The sequence below is a fragment of the Mustelus asterias genome, chromosome 2 (assembly GCF_964213995.1).
Source record: "Mustelus asterias chromosome 2, sMusAst1.hap1.1, whole genome shotgun sequence".
Lineage (NCBI taxonomy): Eukaryota > Metazoa > Chordata > Chondrichthyes > Carcharhiniformes > Triakidae > Mustelus > Mustelus asterias.
Genome location: NC_135802.1, coordinates 133,414,952 through 133,433,727, shown reverse-complemented (window position 1 = coordinate 133,433,727; position 18,776 = coordinate 133,414,952). Strand labels below are relative to the sequence as shown.

General features: G+C 43.2%; 1 protein-coding gene across 1 annotated transcript in view; it reads left to right on the top strand.

The window, feature by feature from the left end:
- Positions 1–18,776, top strand: part of LOC144511645 (putative thiopurine S-methyltransferase) — a 44,382-nt gene that overhangs the window by 7,325 nt on the left and 18,281 nt on the right. The window contains exons 3-5 of the mRNA XM_078241913.1: positions 280–372; positions 4,690–4,822; positions 9,619–9,671. Coding sequence (XP_078098039.1) covers positions 280–372; positions 4,690–4,822; positions 9,619–9,671 — 279 coding nt within the window. The remainder of the gene's footprint in view (positions 1–279; positions 373–4,689; positions 4,823–9,618; positions 9,672–18,776) is intronic.

Genomic DNA, 18,776 nt, shown 5'->3' with positions numbered 1-18,776 from the left:
CTAACTTCTACCATTGACCTCCAATCATTTTTACACACCGTTCCCTTTGCATTCTCTCTCTCTCGCCAAACCTGAGACATTCAGGTCGGCACGATTCAGTCATTTATTCAAATCAATTCACTGTGCTGTACTGTTCTATGTTTTATGACCTATCATGTTGTTTCTTCATTTGAACAAATTTAATGAATTCAAAACATTACATGTTAATCCATTATATCACATGTTAAACAGTTATCTTTGATCAAGTATTTTATTTGCTCGATTGGGTTTTTTTTGTAGATTGCTGCAGGAACACCTGAACATAATTCTAAAGGGGAGGAAAGAAATCCGTATTTTTGTCCCACTATGTGGAAAGTCGGTAGATATGAAATGGTAAGTAAATTCTGGCTGTTTTTTTCAATCGGGATATCACCTGGGTTGGAACATTTCAGAGAGGCTGGTTTTTCTTGGAGCAGAGAAGTCTGAGGGGGGACCTGATTGAGGTGTACAAAATTATGACGGGTATAGATAGCAAAGATAGGAAGAAACTTTCCCTTTGGTGTAGAGATCAATAACTAGAGAGCATCGATTTAAGGTAAGAAGATATCAAGGAAATTTGAGGGAAAACTGTTTTCACCCAGAGGGGAATCTGAAACTGATTGCTTGAAAGGGTGGTAGAGGTGGGAACCCTCAAAGCATTTAGGTAAGAACTTAAAATGCCATAGCATACAAGGCTACAGACAAAGTGCTGGAAAATAGGAACAGAACAGATAGGTGTTTGATGGTCAAGGCAAACATGATGGATCTCTTTATGTTCTGGAAAACTTTGTGACTCTTAAATGCCTTCTAGTAAGCCATTCAATTCAAGTACAATTAAGGGTGGGCTACAAGTGCTGGCCCAGCCAGCTACACCTACATCTGCTGAATGAATAAAAAGAAGACTGCAAGGTTCCGGCATAACGACCGCCATTGGATGTTTTTGGCGATTACAAACAACAAATATAACTTCTGCTTTTTCATCCTTGTCCTTTGTTTGTGCGTCCCACCATGCCTGTTATTCCTTGGGGAACACCTCAGGATTATAGCCCCTTTCCATCATTTTCTTAATTGATTTCTTCCTCTTTTCTACAATACTCTGTAGTATGCTACCTTCTGGACCCCATTGTATGTTCCCTATTTCTTTGCTGGCTCTATCTGGGGCAATCATCGTCAGTTCATCATGTGACTTATCCTCCCTGAGTACTCCTAAGGACTCTTGCGTCAATCTTTCAGCAGCATCAGCCATATCGGTGGCTTCACTTCCCTTACTACTGGTATACTTCTGAGGTCACCTACATCAGTTTTATCATCAGCTTCACCTCCATAGCTACAGGTCCAACCACGTCTTTCTCCCTCTTCCTCCCATGATAAATCTGTTGTTCACAGAAGTGTAAACAAGTGGCTCAGCTTTGACAAACAAACACTGTCTTACTTTAGATCTTTATTTACCAGAGTGAATCGGAGGCTGCTAAGTGTTAGACCCTCTAACTATGGGTACAAAATAACGTATTTACCCTACTAGGGTTCCATTCGCAGTCTTCTGAAGACCTTATCCTGCCGACAATCATTGGGGAGAGAACGCCTCTTGATCTGTTTCTCAGAGATCAGACCACGAGTGTTGTTTAACAGCTGAATTATTCAGGCATATACAGGAGGGTGTACAGAGATGAATCTCAGCAAACTCTAAAGACTCGTGGTCACACGTACACCTTTCTACATGATTTCAAATACTCAATCACTTTTCTATGTGATTACAAATGCTTGATCAGTTTACGAGTCATATGTCCCTTCATACGTGATTACAACTGCTAACAGAACAATCTGTGGTTGTGCCTAGCAGTTTGGTGCTTTGAATGTATTGCCTTTGCTACGCTAATTTTCCAGTTTTGCCCAACTTTAGTGCTAATTTCTAGCTTGCCCTACTTCACTTTTTGAAAGCCTCAATTGACCTTTGCCTCTCCACACTCAGGCAATGCATTGCAGATCCTAACCATTACTGTTTGAAAATGTTTTTCCTCATGTTTGCACCTTTTGCCAATTATCTTAAATCTGTGTCCTCTGGTTCTCAATCTTTCCACCAATGGTAACAATTTCTCCCTACCTACTCTACCCAAACCCTTCATGATTTTGAATACCTCTACCAAATTTCCTTTTAACAATTTTCTTCTCCAATGTGATCTATCCCAACTTCAGTGTATATATGTAACTGAAGTTCCTCATCCATGAAACCATTCTTGCTGGAACCATGAAACCATTCTTGTTAACTCTTTCTGCTTATTCTCTAATGTCTTCCGATCCTTCCTAAAGAATGATGGACACGCTAATCCAGTTGCAGCTGAACCAATGTTATATAGGGGCTTACCATTCCCTACATACTCAATGACCCTATTGATAAAGCACTTTATTAAGTGACCCTATTGATAAAACTTTATTAAGTGAGCTCTCGACCTATTCTGCTTCTGCCATGTTTAATGATTTATGCACATAAACACCCAGGTCCTGCTGCTCCTGTAACCCATTAGAATAGTATCCTTTATTTTATATTACCTCTCTGCATCACGTCGCACTTATCTGCATTAAATTTCATCTGCCACTTGCCCGCTGATTCCACCAACCTGTCTGTGTCTTTTTGAAGTTTTACACCATTCTCCTCACAGTTCACAATACTTCCAAGTTTTGTATCATGCATAAATTTTGAAATTGTACCCAATACACAAAGGTGTCTAGGTCACTAATAAACATCAGGAAGAGCGGACATCCTAACACTGACCCCGGGGAATTCCACTATAAACTTTCCTCCAGTCCAAAAAAAACTGTTTGCCTCTGACCTCTATTTCCTGTCGCCTGAGTTAATTTTGTATCCCTGTTACTGCTGTCCATTTTATCCCATGAGCCCTAACTTTGTTTAAGTCTGTTGTGCAGATTTTATCAAATGTCTTTCAGAAATCCATGTGCACCACATTCACATTACACTTACCACATGTTACCTCAGCGTAAAAGTCAGGTCAGTTCGTCAAATACCTTTGACATATAAAATGTCCTAAAGTACTTCATAGGAGCATTCTCAAACATCCCAAGCCCCATGAAAATAATAGGAATGATCAGTTTGAAATCAGCACAGTAGCCAAAACACAAGTGCAAATGAAGAGCAGAAAACAGTTATGCAGGCCTGGTGGAAAGGGAAGAGTTTATGAACAGTTAAGGGCAGTTCTTTCCAAACTGTTTTCCAACGTTACCCCATTTTAACACTTGAAAATTAACATGCCCTCAAATGGCAACATAATCAAAATAGCAATAAAGCAGCACAACAACATTCAATATGTAATTATTAAAATTTGTATACTATAGACCAATATCAAGTACTTTGTAAAATTGTTATTATTTTAGATCTTCTCCTGTTCATTGCTTCACTAATCCTTCCAGCTCATGGATCTTGAGCAGGGAGCAGCAGATATTATTTCACATTTGTGTTCAGTATTACTGATCTCCAGCAACATCACACTGAGATTCCATAAAGGCCATCTTGACATCATTGATTTTAATGTGAGGAGAGTCAAATAAACTTTGAATTGTCCACTGAGAATTCCAAATGATGCAAAATGCTATTTATAGACCCATAAGCTTCCATTTCACTGTGAATTTTGAAACATGATGTGGAGATGCCGGCGTTGGACTGGGGTAAACACAGTAAGAAGTTTAACAACACCAGATTAAAGTCCAACAGGTTTATTTGGTAGCTACCAAATAAACCTGTTGGACTTTAACCTGGTGTTGTTGAACTTCTTACTAATTCTGAAACACACAATGCAGATTTAAATAAAAATGAATTTAATTCACTTGAATGTGGAACCATGCTGCACAAAACCTGGGGAAGCTGGTAAATGGAAAATGAAGTGGTTCTGAACAAGCATAGAATATAATATGCGACAGGCCACTGAGGTTTCAGCCAAGTTCTCCATGTTCCCTGGTGACAGAACCCCCAGTGTAGCCCCCCTTCCCCTATACATGTTCTGTAATTAATCCCTCTTTACCCCCACAGAAAACACACCAGAGTCAGCCTCAGTCCCCCGCCCCACCCATCCACACACACTAATTAACAGTTTTTCCTAATCTAGACACAAGATCAATAAGCCAGTGATAGCCAGCAGGAAGGTGTGGCATTTTGACAGTGTGAGCCTGTGTGTGGCAGAAACCCTGGAGGCAATGTTTTTAAATTGTCCTGAGAAGATGAAAATAAACCCTACAACTGAGAGATGAACTGGACAGTGCCTTGATGTGGGGCACAGTCTCAGAGGGGGGGAGCTTGCTGTCAATTGCTGTTTCTGCCACCCCAATTGGGGTCACAACTCACAGTTTTGGAACCACTGGTTAAGAATGAGGTGCGTCTCTTTCTTTCCTTGAGTTACAAGATTGCATTATTTGACCAGGTGAGTTCATGACCTTAGTTATACCATTGAAATAATTGAACTGATCACTATTTCATTGCTGTTTGTGGGACCTTGCTGTGAGCCAATTGGCTGATGTATTCCCCTACATGATAACCATGACTGCATGTCCAAAAGTATTCAATTGGTTTTAAAATTGGGAACATTAAATATATATAGATGCAAGTTTGTTTGTTTTTCTCTGCCATAAGTGGTCAGACCTCTTTATTCTGTTAATTTTCTATAGGCTTGCTGAACAAGGACACACTGTTGTTGGTGTGGAAGTATCTAAGACAGCAATAAAAGAATTCTTTGCAGAACAGAATTTGTCCTACACCCAGGAATCTGTTCCAGGAATACCAGGTGCAGAAGTATTTAAGGTAAGATAAGGATCAAGCAAGGTTAAGATTTAAGGCAAATGTTTTATTTCTATTCATAAAGTATTGAGCCTTTTTTTAATATGAATTTACAATGATGCTTCTGAATTTTCAAAACTCTACATGAATCTGACCACAGGCAACAGCCTTGTGTTTGAAAAATATGTATGAAAACAAGTTGCAATCATTTAGTAAATGCATTTATTGTGCAAATTAAATGTTAAAATCAAAACCTGAACTTGGGAATAAATTTTGGACTATTTCATTTAATGCCTTAAAGTTTATTTATTAGTGTCACAAGTAGACTTACATTAACACTGCAGTGAAGTTACTGTGAAAATCCCCTAGTCGCCACACTCCAGCACCTGTGCAAGTATATTATGGAGAATTTTGCATGGTCAGTGCACCTAACCAGTGCGTATTTCAGACTGTGGGAGGAAACCGGAGCACCCAGAGGAAAACCACGCAGACACGGAGAGAGCATGCAGACTCCGTACAGACAGTGACTCAAGCCGGGAATCAAACCTGGGTCCCTGGCGCTGTGGGGCAGCAGTGCTAACCAGTGTGCCACCATATCGTCCATGTCATAAACTAGAGTAAGGGTAAAAAGCTGATATTTAGAAAGGAGTAAGATTACTAAGTTTGTGATTATCACCAGTGATCATGGAATCCTACAGTGCAGAAGGAGGCATTCAGCCCATCAAGTATGCACCGACCACAATCACACCCAGGCCCTATCCCCATAACCCCATACATTTTCCCCAGCTAGTCCCACTGACACTAGGGTCAATTTAGCATGGCCAATCCACATAACCTGCACATCTTTGGACTGTGGAAGGAAACCTGAGCACCTGGAGGAAACCCACGCAGACACAAGGAGAACATGCAAACTCCACGCAGACAGTGACCCAAGCTGGGAATCAAACCTGATGCTGTGAGGCAGCAGTGCTAACCATTGTGTCACCATGCCACCTGTGACAACTAATGAGTGTGGTACTTAGGTTTAAATTCTGCTTTATTAAGTTGTACCTTGACTATAAGGCAATAAAATAACAGTCAGGATGAAGATTTCATTTAACTAAGCCACATATTTACCCCAGAGCAGTACTAAATTTTCTACATTTTATCTTTTATCTAAACTTGCCCTTGGTAAGCTTTCTGACGTAGAATGTTAGCCTTTACATTTATTTCTATTTTAGTTCAAGATGTTCTGTGAAATATTTGAGAGCTTAATCTCCTGAGATCAGCCTTTACTTTCAACACTTACTTCTATAAATTAGAAACTTATTGCATTTGGGATTCTACAAAGGAATGCTTATTATAATTGACTATCTTTTGCAGATGTGTGTTATGATTCTTGTACAGACCAATAACTTTTAAAAACCGATACGAATTTCCCAGGGACTTATGCAAACGGTCATACATGATTTCATGTTTAAGACTTTTCCTGTAACAAACAAATTAAAAGCAACAGTAATTAAATATGACTTCGTAGGTAGTTAACTATTGAGAATGTACCGCCTATTAATCAATCAACACAACAAAAACCCAGCACATGATTAAACGTCACACGATAGTCTCACCACATACATAATCTTCTGATAAAATCTCAAATTCTTCCCAGTGATTCAACACACTCTCTTCTCCCTGCTCTACACCAAGGTGGATCCTTCAAACTCCTTTTAAAAGTCCCTTCACTCAATCTTTCTGAGTACAATCAAATTGACTTCCAGCAGCAAGGCACCTTCCGGTGACTCATGAATCTTTAAGTCTTTACAGCTCCCATCTCTTCAAACAGAGAATCTGTTCTCACCACCATTTTACTTGATAGTTAACACAAAAACAGTCTCTTCTTCAGCTCACTGTTTTTGGTCTTCTCCTCCAGGTCTATCTGACTCACTAAAACTGAGCCTGTATTCAACAAGACCAGCTGCCCCTCTTTTCCATCAAGGTATAAAAACTAGCATTTTAGTTCCTATGGGGGGCAATTGGCAAGACGAGCTGGTACGATCAGGCTAGAGGCAAAACAAATCAGGTTTGCACCCGGTTTTTCGCTTCTCGTGATGATTACCGGCCCTGTTCTAATGGCAAAATTGGCATCTGATTTCAATATTTAGCAGGTAATTAGTGAATCCCAGATGCAATCGCCTGGGTTCACTTGTCCTTACCTGTTCATTGAAGGAGGTCCTCACTGGCGCAGATCACATATGGTCCCCACCAACAGGGTCCTGACGTGCTGGCCGCACTGGTGGAGCCATTGAAGCCCCATGGGGTCGGGGACCAGGCAGTACCAGCTTGGCACCATAGCACTGCCACCAGGGGGCAATCTGCCACGGCAGCAATTGAGGGAGTTGTGATCGGCCGGGGCGGCAGTGGTGACAGATTTCCCTGTGCACCGTGTACACAGACGTGTGAGAGAACGAGGTGAGTATCTGTATGTGAGAGTTCAGTGCGTGCGCGTGAGAGAACGAGGCGCGGGCGCAGCGTGTGCGCCAATGCAGCGTGTGCGCGGCGTGAGGGTGAACGCGGCGTGTGCGCCAACGTGGCGTGTGTACTGGCGTGTGCGCGAGGGCGAATGCGGCGCGGGCGCGGCATGAGGGCGAACGTGGCGCGGGTGTGTGTGTGCGTGTTAGCGAACGAGATGCCTGTGCGCGTGAGCAAACGAGGTGCCTGTCCGTGAGAGGGAGGTGTGGGTGCGCGGGTGCGAGGGAGGTGTGTGCGCGGGTGCGAGGGAGGTGTGTGCGCGGGTGCGAGGGAGGTGGGTGCGAGGGAGGTGTGCGCGGGTGCGAGGGAGGTGTGCGCGCGGGTGCGAGGGAGGTGTGTGCGAGGGAGTTGTGCGCGCGGGTGCGAGGGAGGTGTGCGCGCGGGTGCGAGGGAGGTGTGCGCGCGGGTGCCCACGCGCCAGGGAGGTGCGCGCGGGTGCCCGCGTGCCAGGGAGGTGCGCGCGGTGGCGCGCGCGCCAGGAAGGTGCGCGCGGGTGCGTGCGCGCCAGGGAGCTGCGAGGGGGTGTGTGCGTGCGAGGGAGGTGTGTGCGGGTGCGCGCATGCGAGGGACGTGTGCGCGCGTGTGCGAGGGAGGCGTGCGCGGGTGCGAGGGAGGTGTGTGCGGGTGCGCGGGTGCGAGGGAGGTGTGTGCGGGTGCGCATGTGCGAGGGAGGTGTGTGCGGGTGCGCATGTGCGAGGGAGGTGTGTGCGGGTGCGCATGTGCGAGGGAGGTGTGTGCGGGTGCGCATGTGCGAGGGAGGTGTGTGCGGGTGCGCATGTGCGAGGGAGGTGTGTGCGGGTGCGCATGTGCGAGGGAGGTGTGTGCGGGTGCGCATGTGCGAGGGAGGTGTGTGCGGGTGCGTGTGTGCGGGTGCGCATGTGCGAGGGAGGTGTGTGCGCGCATGCGAGTAGTGTGTGCGGGTGCGCGCGTGCGAGGGTGGTGTGCGGGGGTGCGCGCGTGCGAGGGAGGTGTGCGGGTGCGCACGTGTGAGGGAGGTGTGCGGGTGCGAGGGAGATGTGCGGGTGCGCGCGTGCGAGGGAGGGGTGCACGCGTGCGAGGGAGGTGTGTGCGGGTGCGAGGGGGGGAGCACGCAAGTGTGTGCACGCCTATCTGAAATGAGAATTCAGTGCTCTTAGTTTTAAATGAATTGTGGGCAAATGGTCATCATCACTCCTCCCATCGAAGTCGTATTGTCACTGCACTTGTAATCCAGAGACCCTAAGTGATGCTCTGGGGATATGGGTTTGACTCCCACCACTGCAAATGGTAAAATATGAATCCAATAACAATATGGTGTTCACTCCTAATGGTCCTAAGAAAGAAAATTCTCACATCTCGACACCGCATCAATTATGTCCTGATTTTCACTAATTCGTGTGGTTGTGAGCTAAGGTTACAAAGGTTCACTCAAAAGTCTAAGCTATGGTACTTGAAGTTATACAGATATGTGTTAGACCGTCAGAATTTAAATATGTGGTTTAATTCCCCAACAAAGCATGATTCTATGGCATGATTTTCCCCACGCGTCTGTGTATGACTGATACAAAAGGGTGAGTTAACTGAGATTTTTGACAAAATGCATGATATAAACTAGAAGCAGGAGTAGGCCATTCGGCCTTTCGACCCTGCTCTGCCATTCATTTTGATCATGGCTGATCGCCGAATTCAATATCCTGATTTCCCCCTCCCCTCCCACCCTCCACATATCCCTTGATCCCTTTAGCTCCACTAACTAGATCCAGAATTTTACAGGCACGCCCGTCCGAGGCTCGTAAGATCGCTCCCGAGGCCAACGGAGAATGCTGTTCTGCGAACCTTGAGTGCCGGTAAAATCAGGGCTTGTATCTAATTTCTTCTTGAAATCAGACAACGTTTTGGCCTCAACTACTTTCTGTATAGAACCACAGAAACCAAATCAATAAGATGATAAACTAAAAACAGAAAATGGGAACCGCATAATCTGTTACTGTATGGTGAAACATGCTGCTTGTAGACATGTTTTCCAATTTTCAAATAGGTCAATTTTAAACAATTGAAAATTGTAAAAAAAAAATGTTGTTTTGATAGGGGAAAGAAGAGGAATGTGAAAAGAAATGAACAACTGACAGTTCAGATCTATATCTCATTTGTTCTTTTAAACAGTTGAAGTTTTGCATTTGTGTATAGAGAATTGGACGCAAAATAGGTTCCTCTATTGGCAAAAAGAGAAGCACTATTCTGTTGGAACTGTGATGGACATGAGAAGGAGAGAATAATTAGAAAAATTAATCAGCTTCGGAAACAAACTAACTTCTTATTCTCTATTTCTATTCCAGAGTTCTGATGGATGGATTTCTTTATTTAACTGTAATATGTTTGATTTCTCAAGGTGAGGACTTCTGAATTGATTTTAAAAAATAATTTAGAGTACTACAACATTTCCTTCAGGAAGTGGTTTCTTTGTGGAAAGAAGCAGCAGGAGAACATTCACATGGGAAATTAGGGAAATAATTGTCGCAGCTCAAAATGTAATAATGAAGTCCATTTCTAATTTATACAGGCTGAAGTTTGGGGGAGATACTCACATTTATCAAGTGGAAACCAGATGATAACAGATCCACTAGCCATTTCAGACCATAAGACATAGGGGCTGAATTAGGCCATTTGGCCAATTGAGTCTGCTCGCCATTCAATGAGATCATGAGTGATCTGATATGATAATCCTCAACTCCACTTTACCCCCTTAATCGCCATTACCATTGATTCCCTTATTGAATAAAAATCGAACTCAGCTTGAACATACTGAATGACACAGCCCAGAGATTCAGTACTCTGAGAGAAGAAATTCCTCCTCATCTCTATCTTAAATGGGCAACCCCTTACTCTGAGAGTATGCCCTTCGATCCAAGACCCTCCTAAAGGGGAAACAATCTCCCAGGATCTACCCTGTCAAGCCTCCTGAGAATCCTGTATATCTCAATAAGATCGCCTCTCATTCTTCTAAATCCAGTGAGTACAAGTCAAACTCACTCAACCACTCCTCATAAGAAAATCCCTTCAACCCATTACCACCTCAAGAATTCTAATAATCATGCAGCCATGTTGACACTGCTTGATTATATTATGTATTTCTTAAATGGTCCACTATTACATCCTTTATAATATACTCTTTAACATTTTCCCAATGACAGATGTTAAGCTAACTGGCCTATAATTATTTGTTCTTTGTCTCCCTACCTTTTTGAATAAATAATTATAAATAAATAATATTGGCTGTTTTCCACTTCTCTGGGATTTTTCCAGAATATAAAGATTCATGGAAGATTACTACCAGTGCATTCACTATCTGTGTAGATACTTCCTTCAATATCTAGGATGCAACACAAAAGGTCTAGGGGATTTATCAGTATTTAGCCTCATTTGTTTCTCTTTTACTTTTCTCTAGTGATAGTTATTGTATGTATTTCCCCCCCCCCCCCGACTTGCCCTTTGATTATTTAGTATTTTTCCATTGCAAAGACTGACGCAAAGTATTTATTTCACTCTTCTGTCATTTCCTGGTTCCCCATTATTATTCCCCAGTTTCGTTCTCTAAGGGGACTGTGCTCACTATGGCCTATCTGTTCCTTTTTATATATTTATATTTCTTATTGTCCATTTTTATATTACTTGCTAGTTATCCTCATTTATCTTTCCCTTTTTTTGTTATCTTTTGTTGGTTTTTTTAAACTTTTCCAAACCTCTGGCTTGTCAGTAATCTTTGCCATATTATGTGTCTTTTCCTTCAGTTTAATACTAGCCCTAACTTCCGTGGTTAACCATGGTTGATTAATCGCCTTCCTGGAGTTCTTCTTCCTCATTGGGATATATTTTGTTGTGAATCATGAACTATTTTCATAAATGTCTGCCATTGCTGATCAACTGTCTTTTCTACTAAACTCCTTTCACAGTCCACTTCAGCTAATTCCTTTTACATTCCTTTGTAACTACCCTTATTTGGCATATTTGTTTTAGACCCATTTATTTCAGAATCTTTATATTCTGGAAAATTCCCAGAGGAATGGAAAACTGCCAATATTAATTATTTATTATTATTTCTCAAACTGAATGCTAATTTCTACCAGGTCACCATTTTCTAGGGGATCTTTTACTTTTAGATTGTTTACTAAAACGGCCTCATTAAACATTACCAGATCCAAAAAAGCCTGATTCCGGATTGAATTCACAACATATTGTTCTAGGAAACTAACCTTAATGCACGCTATTAATTCTTCCTCATGGATATCATAGAATCATAGAAACCCTACAGCACAGAAAGAGGCCATTCGGCCCATCGAGTCTGCACTGACCACAATCCCACCCAGACCCTATCCCCATATCCCTACATATTTTACCCACTAATCCCTCTTACCTACGCATCCCAGGACACTAAGGGCAATTTTAGCATAGCCAATCAACCTAACCCGCACATCTTTGGACTGTGGGAGGAAACCGGAGCCCCCGGAGGAAACCCACGCAGACACGAGGAGAATGTGCAAACTCCACACAGACAGTGACCCAAGCTGGGAATCGAACCCAGGTCCCTGGAGCTGTGAAGCAGCAGTGCTAACCACTGTGCTACCGTGCCGCGGATATCTCTGCCAAATTGATTTTCCTGATCCACCCATGATTAATTTACTACCTTTTTTACGTGCCGTCATTATCTCATGATTTATTCTCTAACCTACAGTTATCGCTACTGTTGGAGGTAGGGGGGTGGTTATAGATTACTCCCACCCATGCCCTTTTCCTTTGTTATTTCTTTTCTCCACCCTTATGAGGTATCCAAGGTAATTCCTTGCTATCATACTTCGTCCAACCCATGCTAACAAAGCTATTCCACCAGCTTTTCCTTCTGTCTGTCTTTACGAAAAGTCACATACCCCTGAATATTTAGTTCCCAGCTTTGGTCTCCTTGTAACCATGTCTGTGTAATGGCAATAAGATCATACTGTGAACAGTCCCAAGGAAAGATATACTGACATTGGAGGCAGTCCACAGAAGGTTCAATAGGTTAATCCTGGGTATAGAGGGATTTTCTTATGAGGAGAAGTTAACTAGGTTTGGCCTGTACTCTTTGGAATTTTGAAGAATGAGAGGTGACCTTATTGAGATGTATAGAGTTCTCGGGGGGGCTTGACAGGGTAGGTGCTGAGAAGTTGTTTCCACATTTGGGAGAACCTCAGATTAGAGGGCATGATGCAGAGTAAGGGCTTGCCCACTTAAGACAGAGATGAGGGGGAATTACTTTTCTCAGGGCGTAGTCAATCTGTGGAATTCTTTACTGCAAAGAACTGTGAAGGCTGGGTCATTAAGTATGTTCAAGGCTATGATACAGATTTTAATCAGTATGGGGATACGGTTGAAAAGTGAAATTGAAGATTATATCAGATCAGTCATGACCTTATTAAATGGCAGAGCAGACTCAATAGGCAGAATGCTCCTACATCTTATGGTCATACCCATTAACCTCAGTTGTGCAGATGGTTAACGTATGAGGAGAGATTAAACAGTTTGGCCTTATACTTGCTGAAGTTTAGAAGGATGAGATTTGATTTGATTTGATTTATTATTGTCACATGTGTATATATACAGTGAGAAGTATTGTTTTTTGCGTGCTATACAGACAATAACGTTCATAGAGAAGGAAATGAGAGAGTGCAGAATGTAGTGTTACAGTCATGGCAAGGGTGTAGAGAATCTGATCAGGGCATATAAAATTTTAAAAGGGATTGATAGAATAATGTAGACCAAATGCTTCCTCTTATGGGGCAATCTAGAACAAGAGCTCACAGGTATGGGTTGAGAGGCAGTAGATTTAAAACTAAGATGAGGAGGAACTACTTCCCGCAGAGGGTGGTGAATTTGTGGAACTCGCTGCCCCATCGCGCATAGAGTCTGAATCGTTAAATGGTTTCAAGAAGGAGATAGAAATATTTCTAATAAAATATAGGACAAAGGGATTATGGGGAACAGTGGGGAGGTGGATTTGAGATGAGGGAGAGATCAGCCATGATCTGATTGAGTGGTGGAGCAAGCTCGAAGGGCTGAATTTGTCGTCTACTGCTCCTAATTGCTATGTTTCTATTAATTCATTTATTTTGTAGCCAAAAAACTACGTGCACTTAAGTAAACAACTATTAATTTTGCCCTTTTAGCATTATTTCCCTCTTTGACCTTATTTGCTGCTTTTTAAAATATATTTATACACCCTTTCATTTACTACCACATTCTGGGTATCACAACCTAAACAGCTGCCTTGCAATGCTGCCATATCCTTTTGCTTTGTAAGTCTACGTATCCTCTCTCCCTCTAACGACCTCTTTACCTCTTGCAAGAACACTGGTCCCAGCATGGTTCAGATGTTGGCTGTCCCCAACAATACAGCCCCTTCTTTCCCCAGTACTGGTGCCAGTGCCACAAAATGAAACCCACTTCTCCCACACCAGTCTTTGAACCACATGTTCATATATACCCTATGCCAATTTGCAACCGCTCTGGTAATAAAACAGAGATTATAACCTTGGAGTTCTGCTGTTTAATTTAGTGCCTAGTTCCTCAAACTTTCTATGCAGAATCTCTTTCCTTATTCTCCTATGTCATTGGTACTCACGTGGACCATGACAACAGGATTCTCCCTCTCCCATTGCAAGTCCCTCTCCAACCTGGAGCAGATGTCCTGAACCCTGACAAGGGGCAAGGAACACAATCTTCTGGACTCTGACTCTTTGCTGCAGAGAAAGTGTCAATCCCCCTTACTATACTGTCTCCTACCACCACTACATCCTTATGTGCCCCTCCTACTTGAATGTTTTTCTGTACCATGGTGCCATGGCCAGTCAGCTTATCCACCCTGCAGCCCCCACTCTCATCCAAACAAGTTGCGAGAACCCCAAACCTGTTGGCCCATTGCAGAGGCTGACTCTGCTGCCCTTTGGATCCCTTTCCCTGTCTCAGCTACAGTCAAAACCCCCAGTCCCTGACCACTTTCCAAACCAGGAGGTCCTATCCTAAGGGGTGTGACTGTCTCCTGAAACAAAGTGTCCAGGTAACTCTCTCCCACCATGATTTGGTGCAGTGTCTGCAGCTCAACCTCCACCTCAGTGACTCTGAACCAAAGTTCCTCAAGCCGCAAACACTTACTGTGGGCATGTTTGCCCTGAATCACAATGTTATCCAGAAGCCCCCACATGCCTTGACACATCCTGCCATCCTCAATGTGTTTTAAATAATTACTTAATTAAATGATTTATCTATTTATGGTGCTTTTATATATTTTATTAAATATGATTTTAAATCTTAGGAATAGAATAAATCTTAAATACTTACTAGATACCAGATATTCACAAAACGACTAGCTTCTCCAACCAATCAAATTGTGTCTTCACTGTGATGTCTCTTTGTTTTCTCGCACTGTTTTCAATCTCTGACTGCCTCTCCATTTGTACTGTTTTCACACTCCCAACTGTCTCTCTGCTCACGCTATTTTCAAACTCCCGACTGCCTTTCCTCTCCTTATATTCAATCTCCTGACTGCCTCACCACTAGTACTTTTTCAATATCCCGACTGCCTCTCTATTTGCGCTGTTTTCAGTCTTCTGATTGCCTCTCCAATCGTGCTTTTTCAATCTCCTGACTGCAGCTCCATCTGCACTGTTTTCAATCTCTTGACTGCCTCCTCTAATCCATTACAAAGGAGGAAGTGTTAGGTTTGTTAGAGAATATAAAGACTGACAAATCCCCAGGGCCTGATGGAATCTATCCAAGGCTGCTCAGGGAGACGAGAGGTGAAATCGTTGGGCCTCTGACGCAAATCTTTGTCTCGTCACTGGACACAGGTGAGGTCCCAGAGGATTGGAGGATAGCCAATGTGGTCCCGTTATTTAAGAAGGATAGGAAGGATAACCCAGGTAATTATAGGCCGGTGAGCTTGACGTCCGTGGTGGGGAAGTTGTTGGAGAAGATTCTTAGAGATAGGATGTATGCGCATTTAGAAAGGAATAAACTCATTAACGATAGTCAGCATGGTTTTGTGAGAGGGAGGTCATGCCTCACTAACCTGGTGGTGTTTTTTGAAGAAGTGACCAAAATGGTTGACGAAGGAAGGGCCGTGGATGTTGTCTATATGGACTTTAGTAAAGCATTTGACAAAGTCCCTCATGGTAGGCTAGTGAAAAAGGTTGGATCCCATGGGATAAAGGGGGAGGTGGCTAGATGGGTGGAGAACTGGCTTGGTCATAGAAGACAGAGGGTGGTAGTGGAAGGGTCTTTTTCCGGCTGGAGGCCTGTGACTAGTGGTGTACCGCAGGGCTCTGTATTGGGACCTCTGCTGTTTGTGATTTATATAAATGATCTGGAAGAAGGAGTAACTGGGGTGATCAGTAAGTTTGCGGACGACACAAAACTGGCAGGACTTGCAGATAGTGAGGAACATTGTCAGAGGCTACAGAAGGATATAGATAGGCTGGAAATTTGGGCAAGGAAATGGCAGATGGGGTTCAATCCTGATAAATGCGAAGTGATGCATTTTGGTGGGAATAATGTAGGGAGGAGCTACACGATAAATGGAAGAACCATAAAGGGTGTAGAGACGCAGAGGGACCTGGGTGTGCAAGTCCACAGATCTTTGAAGGTGACGTCACAGGTGGAGAAGGTGGTGAAGAAGGCATATGGCATGCTTGCCTTTATAGGACGGGGCATAGAGTATAAGAGTTGGGGTCTGATGTTGCAGATGTATAGAACGTTGGTTCGGCCGCATTTGGAATACTGCGTCCAGTTCTGGTCGCCACACTACCAGAAGGACGTGGAGGCTTTGGAGAGAGTACAGAGGAGGTTTACCGGGATGTTGCCTGGTATGGAGGGGCTTGGTTATGAGGAGAGATTGGGGAAACTGGGGTTGTTCTCCTTGGAAAGATGGAGGATGAGGGGAGACTTAATAGAGGTGTATAAAATTATGAAAGGCATAGATAGGGTGAACGGTGGGAAGCTTTTCCCCGGGTCGGTGGTGACGTTCACGAGGGGTCATAGGTTCAAGGTGAAGGGGGGGAGGTTTAACACAGATATCAGAAGGACATATTTTACACAGAGGGTCGTGGGGGCCTGGAATGTGTTGCCGGGCAAGGTGGTGGAGGCGGACACACTGGGAACGTTTAAGACTTATCTAGACAGCTATATGAATGGAGTGGGAATGGAGGGATACAAAAGAGTGGTCTAGTTTGGACCAGGGAGCGGCGCGGGCTAATTGTTCCTTGTTTCTCGTTTCAAGGCTTCATTCTATGATCACCTTGCTGGTGCCAGTACAGAGCGAGACTGCGGATAGTTGGGAACCTGTCTCGGGGGCAGGGAATTCATATGGTGTTCGTGGAAGTGGAAATGACTAGGGTTGGGAAGCATTTTCCGATCAGGGCCAGGGTGATCTCCTGGACTCGTTTCGATCGCCTCAGGGGGTCGGAGAGAAATTTCCCAGATATTTTTTTCCCCCATATTGGCCCTGGGGTTTTCACTCTGGGTTTTCGCCTCTCCCTGGAGATCACATGGTCTGGAATGGGGGGGGTGGGGGTGAGTTAATAGGTTGTGATGAACAAAGCATCGTAGCTGTGAGGGACAGCTCGGTGGATAGGATATTGGTATGTAGATAGGCTGGAAAATTGGGCGGGGATCCTGGATTCAGGATTCAATCCTGGACCGGGGAGCGGCGCGGGCTTGGAGGGCCGAAGGGCCTGTTCCTGTGCTGTATTGTTCTTTGTTCTTGTTCTCTCACTGTATTCAATCTCCCAACTGTCTCTCCACTGGCAATATATTCAGTCTCTTGACTGCCTCTCCACTGCGTTGTTTTCACACTCCTGACTGCCTCTCCACTCATGCGTTTTCGCACTCCCATTTTACACATTTTCAACAATGGAAACAAAAATCAGGCAAGGTGAAAAGTAGATAGCAAATGCACCGCTTCCTGTTTCTGACCAATCTACATATTTTTGAGTCTACAGATGATCCAATGTCTTCCAGTGGACTTCATTATATATGAAGCATTTCAAAAGTTGTTCATTCAGGTTTATTTTATAGTAGCAGATGAGCATAATCCCAGTTTCCTACAATATAACTGGGGTATAAAATGTGGGATATAACATTTTGCAGGAGTCAATGAATTAAGGACAACTAAAGTAGCTTGTTTTTCCAACAAAGTTATTTGCCTAGTGCTAAGCCATGCTTAGACATCCAAGGGCTGAAAGTCAGAAGTTCACAGAATTTATCTGAGCTGGAATGCATAACCAGAACAAACTAGCTATGAGCAGTCCACTGATTACAAAATAATAATTAAGGGCTTTCCAAGTGTATTATTTTCCTGAAGGAAAAAAATTCTAACAATACCAAATGAAGTATGATCTTACAGCCATTACAGAGATGTGGTTACAAGGAGATCAAAACTGGGAACTAAATATTCAAGGGTATGTGACTTTTCGTAAGGGCGGGCAGGCAGGAAGGAAACGGTAGTGGGGTAGCTTTGCTCGTATGAGATGGAATAATTATGGTAGCAAAACATTATCTTGGATCAAAAGATGTAGAATTCATATGGGTGGAGGTAAGAATTAACAAGAGGAAGAAGACACTGATGGGAGTAGCAGTAACTATATCATGGGTCGGAGAATAAATCAGCTGATAATAAGGGCATGTAAAAAAGGTGATACTCTTTATTCATGGGTGACTTTAATCTTCATGTAGATTGGAAAAAGCAAATTGGCAGAGGTAGCCATGAGGAAGAACTCATAGAGTGTATTCAGGACAGTTTTTGAGAACAAGATATTGTGGATCCAACCAGGGATCAGGCCACTTTAGATTTGGAAATGTGTAATGAGGCAGGTTTAATAAACAATCTGAGGAAAAGATCCCCTAGGAAGCAGTGATCAAATCATGGTAGAATTTAGCATTCAGTTTAAGAGTGAGAAACAACCGTGCTACACTGAAATAAGGGTAATTATAGAGAAATGAGGGCAGAGTTGTCTGGGATGGACTAGGAAAGGCGTTAGCAGGAAAGATGGTTGGTCAGCAATGTCAGATATTTTATGAAAATAGTACTTGACTCACAACAAAGATGCATTTCAGTGAGGAAGAAGTATCCTAGGAAGGGGATAAATCAACCATGGTTAACCTCGAAAGCTAAGGATGGTATTAAACTGAAAGAAAAACATATAATGTGGCAAAGGTTAGTGATAAGCCAGAGGATTGCGAAAGTTTTAAAAACCAACAAAAGATAACAAAAAAATAAAGGTGGAGAAGATACACGATGAGGCTAAACTAGCAAGTAATAGAAAAATGGACAGCAAGAGCTTCTTTAAATATATTTTTTGAAAAGGCTAAAGTTCACATCAGCCTCTTAAGGGATGAGACTAGAGAAATAATAATAGGGAATCAGGAAATGGCAGAGGAGTTAAACAGGTACTTTGCTTCAGTCTTCACA